The following is a 4,817-nucleotide window of genomic DNA, read 5'->3' as shown; positions in this document are numbered from 1 at the left end:
AATCCCCCCGGAAATGGCAAAAGCACTGGTCCGCTTAGTTGGTTCAAAAGCACATCCATTAAAGGGGAGCTACAGGCTGCGGACTGCAGCGGTCACAGTTCAGAAGAGGAGGATCTGGTAGTCTTGTGGGCCGCCTGCAAAACGTCACTGTTGTATGTCAGCGCCATGTTTAACAGCATAGTCACCTGCCCACGTGAAAGCCTCTTAAACACTTGTGTGATATCAGCTTCCACACGCCTTGGCCGCATATTCGGATACCCACCACCTTGCTGCATCTGGAGTGCCATGCCGCCCGGTTCAGGAGCAGTCATTTCTCTGCTGCCATCGAGCTTCACTCGCCATAGCGCTGGGTGGGCTCGCTTTCGGGGGTTCTGCAGTTCATGGTCCATGTGTTTTTACTGACTTTTTTAAAAACTATTTGCGTGATTTGTCCTTTTCACATTGGATATACGGCCGTCTTCATCGTGTGAGTACAGTCTGCATGAAAGGGTGGTGGGGGCAGGTCTTCCCCACACACAGGGGTGTCTGTCTGTGTCTGAGTAAGCTTGCGGGGTTACAGATCAAGATAGGATTAGACACAAAGTTCAAAGTAAATTTATTATTAACCGACATGTTCTACTTTGAGATTCGTTTTCTTGCAGGCATTTACAGGAAGAAATAGATGTAATAGAATTTTATGAAAGACACCTTCCTCCCTCTCTCCCCCCCCCCCCCCCCCACATTGAATGCCCTCATCCGCTGGTTCTCCTGACTCCACCTTTGGCACATTGGCTTTCATAAATCAAAGTATTGAGTACAGGAGACGGGATGCTATGTTGACGTTGTCTAAGGCATTGGTGAGGCCTAATTTGGAGTATTGTGTGCAGTTTTGGTCACCTACCTACAGGAAAGATGTGAATAAGGTTGAAAGAGTACAGAGAAAATTTACAATGATGTTGTCAGGTCCTGAGGATCTGGGTTACGGGGAAAGGTTGAAAAGGTTAGGACTTCATTCCCTTAGCGCATCGGACAATGAGGGGGAGATCTGATAGAGGTGCACAAAATCGTGAGAGTAAGTGCAAGCAGATCTCTTCCACTGAGGTTGTGTGAGACGACAACTGGAGTTCATGGGTTATGGGTGAAAGGTGAAATGGGAGCATGAGTGGGAACTTCTTCTCTGATAAGGTAGTTTGAGTGAAACAAGCTGTCAGAGGAAGTGCTGGATGTGGATTTGATTCCAACATTTAAAAGAAATTTGGGTAAGTACAATAATGGAAGTCTATGGTCTGGGTGCAGGTTGATGGCACAAGACAGATGAATAGTTCTGCATGGACTAGAAGGGCCAAATGGCCTAATTCCGTGCTGTAGTGTTCTATGATTCACTGTCCCTTCCCGTGGGCGCCGGTCAACCTCCACTCTTGCCCCCGGCGCCCAGCACCTCCTGACACCTGAGTGGCCGTCCTGCACTAACGCTGCCTGCTTCTCTCTTTCCCCACAGGGGCTGGCGCTGTTCTGCGAGACGATCGAGGAGTGTTGGGACCACGACGCGGAGGCGCGCCTGTCGGCTGGCTGCGTGGTGGAGCGCATCGCGCAGACGCGCAGGCTAATCAACGGCACTACCTCCGACGGCCTGCTGAGCCGCGTCTCCACCCTCACCAACGTGGACCTGCCCCCCAAAGAGTCCAGCATCTGATCCCACGGCGCCCAAGTCGGACCCACACGACATAGCTGCTAACTTAACCTGACTTCTGGTCGCTGTGCTCAGATCCGGAGCTATTTACCAGCACACACAGACACACACACACATGACTCTACTGTATTCGACGGGCATCTCGATCCAAAAGCATTCAGATACCAACCAGTGAATGCAGCAAAAAAAATTTACCGCTACCAAGGTGCAGGTACCTCAGACTTGAGTCCATTTCAGCCGTGTGAGTGTTCATTTTTCTTTCTCCACGCTCATTTGTAGCTTTCTCTGTCTTCTCGACAGCATGTTTGTGACTTTTTTTAAAAAAATGTTTGCGAAAACCTGTACCACCGGCAAAAGCAGGAAGAAAATGAAAAAAAAAACAAAATGCTGCACCCATAGGAGGAAACCTTTTTTGACTGTTACACATGATTTTACCTTCCTCAAGGGATCTACACACACACACACTCGCACACACTCACACACACACACATTCGACGGCGAGCGCTTCAAAGCGGTCTTTTTAACGGGAGAACGGGTGTCCACCATAACGTGCATGCGCACGCTATTACGTGAGCGCCAACCACCCCCCCCCCCCAACACACACTGTTATGTGCACTCGCCCCGCACTGAGGGAGAGGTGGGAAGGGACTCCCCCGGGATGTTGGCGTGAGGGGGGGAGGGGGTTTGGGAGAAAGGGGGTGGGGTCGCGAAAGGAGGAGTGAACAGGCTTGGCAGCGTTTGGACAAAGCAAGTATATGTAAGTAGCTCCGAAAATAATTCTCAGGTAACCGGTCAATTTTAGGGGGTTTTTTGGGATGGGTGGGGGTCTTGTTTTTTTTCCGAGCGCGTCATTATCCAACAGGCACGCAGGATGGGAGGGGGAGGGAGGGAGGGTGGGTGTGGGAGAAAAAAAACGAGTTTATTTTGTCTTAAAGAAGAAAGAGGTGCATATTTTATGGCCGCATATTTACACGCCATAAGCAGTTTTAAGTCCGTGAATGTCCCGAGTGCTGCTCTTTTTATTTTGCGACATGCAATGTTTCAAGAAGACAAAAAACACACACACACATCGACTACATAATGTGGCTTCCGAGGTTTTAACGTGAAACAAAACTCATGACCACAAACCACCTCAAAATAAAACCAGAAATACCTCAGATTTTTTCTACCTGTATGATTTTATTATATATTTTGTTAGTTGTGTTGTCTTTGTAGAGCTATTTTAATGTAAGTTGGCTTTTATGACAAGGGAGTTTAATAAGTTCCAAATTATTAGGAAGTGCTACCATTTACCATTGTAAATAACTGTAGGTTTGCCTATAAAGTATCTGGGCATTATTGGTCTCATTCTGTTTGCTGCTTGCCTCACCTCCTGTCGCTCCTGTGAATATTTTGCTCTTGTGAAGGTTTCAGTTCGCCTCCCCTCAGACACACACAAAACACTTCATGATTTCTTCCCTCTTTGCAGCTAAATCTTTGCAACGCAAATGTCGTCTTCCAGACAGTAGTTTGCAAAGTCTTTTTAGAGGTTTTAATTTCTCTCTCTCTTATTCCCTGCAAGACTACCCCATGTGCCATATTTTTAGCTAACAGGAAGACTCAACGTGTGATTATGTATTAAGAGTTGGTTGATGAAGTTTTATCAGACATGGTCTCTTTGTGCTAAATGTTCACACAACGCTGATACAAGCTTTTTGTGTTTAGAAGGAAGCAAAAGCTAACTTGGTTTACCAGCAGGCAAACTGTTTAAGAAGACCTCTTTGCATCTGGTTTGTTGAGTTGAAGGAGAGGGGAGGACAAGGATTGCATTGACTTGGTGATTTACAAGCCTCTTGCCAATGACCCCCATCACACGTGACCTCTCTCTCTCCTGTCCAAATGCCTGATGAATGGTGATCAAAAATCTGGAGCTAATTAATTTGTTTCAATTGATCCTGGCCACAGTTCCCTGAAGGGATTTGAGCTTTTCACCACCGAGAAGAGCATTTTATGCTTGGACTCAGGAACGCATGGCTCTACTTGTTTCTGTGAACATCGTGGGACAATCTAAAACAAGAGGGAAAGAAAATCTCAAAGGATGGATGTTGTTATACCAAAATCTGTTAGTTGTGGCAGAACCATCACACAATATTAGTTCTGACTCCCTTTCTTCACCATGGAAATTTTCAAAGGATTTTCTGATGAGTTTTGTTTCCTTTGGGGCTAATGAGATTACTTTGCTGATACTAATTTAATAGGTGATATAAAACTTAGCAAGCTATTAATTGGTGTCTTTATCAGCCAGATGTTAAGCGGGTGGTGTGGGCTTTTGTGATCATGTGCATCTCCGTGTTGGTCAGGTGATCTAGGGAAGAGGCAACGCTCCCGACGTGGGATGCTTTGGTGAACTGTACCTCACTCCATTTCCCTGCTCTGAAATGGGACCTCGGGAGTGCTTCACTCTGGCAATTGAAAGACAAAGCCCAGGCTTATAAGGGTGGTAAAGAACTTTGGTTGGGGGGGGGGGGGTGGGTGGGGGGTGAGACGAAGGAATTATGCAGAAGGGCTGGGGGTTGATGGCACCCCCTGGGTTATATTGGAGTTTGTTCTTGGGTGGAGCCTCTGCACGATCACCTTTCCACACAGCCTGGCGTGGAATTCTTTCATCGGGCGACTTTTCCGGCATCCCTCCTCAGAGGTGTGAATGTCGGCAGGGCTGCAGATTCCAGATTCCCAGGAGACCAAAAAGGAGTGGAAGAGGAAATCAATCCTCCTTTGAAGGGAGAGGACAGAACTAAGCCATTGCACCCAGACCTCAACTAAACTGTGGCCTCTATGGGGAGGATCCAACCACCTTCTAGTGTATTGTCCAGTAGCTTTGCTGAGTTGTGTCTTCAATGTGCTTTCCTCTGTATAAAGCTGTTTCGATATCCAGAGCCACTCTGTTGTAATGACGCTTAATACCAAGGGCCCTTCGGTCATATCTTTGTGGATTGCCACAGTAACTGTGTTTGTATTTTAAAGAAAAACATTTAAACTGCACTTCCTTCAATTCCTTCCCAGTGCCACACTTTGGAATGTGATTTGGTTCGAGTTCCAGCCTGCTGCTTGATATAAATATCGATCCACTTTGGCACGAAACTATGCAGATATATTACCAATTATAAGC

At 46.8% G+C, this 4,817-nt stretch overlaps 1 protein-coding gene across 2 annotated transcripts in view; it reads left to right on the top strand.

Annotated features, from left to right (window-relative positions):
• LOC132395339 (activin receptor type-2B-like) overlaps window positions 1-2,273 on the top strand; it is a 145,481-nt gene extending 143,208 nt beyond the window's left edge. For both annotated transcript variants that reach the window (XM_059971795.1, XM_059971793.1), the window contains exon 11: window positions 1,478-2,273. In XM_059971795.1, coding sequence (XP_059827778.1) covers window positions 1,478-1,672 — 195 coding nt within the window. In that variant the 3' untranslated portion in view covers window positions 1,673-2,273. The remainder of the gene's footprint in view (window positions 1-1,477) is intronic.
• The last annotated feature ends 2,544 nt before the right edge of the window (window positions 2,274-4,817 follow it).

Source organism: Hypanus sabinus, chromosome 6, assembly GCF_030144855.1.
Source record: "Hypanus sabinus isolate sHypSab1 chromosome 6, sHypSab1.hap1, whole genome shotgun sequence".
In the NCBI taxonomy this organism is placed as follows: domain Eukaryota; kingdom Metazoa; phylum Chordata; class Chondrichthyes; order Myliobatiformes; family Dasyatidae; genus Hypanus; species Hypanus sabinus.
This window is presented reverse-complemented; position numbering and strand designations above follow the sequence as displayed.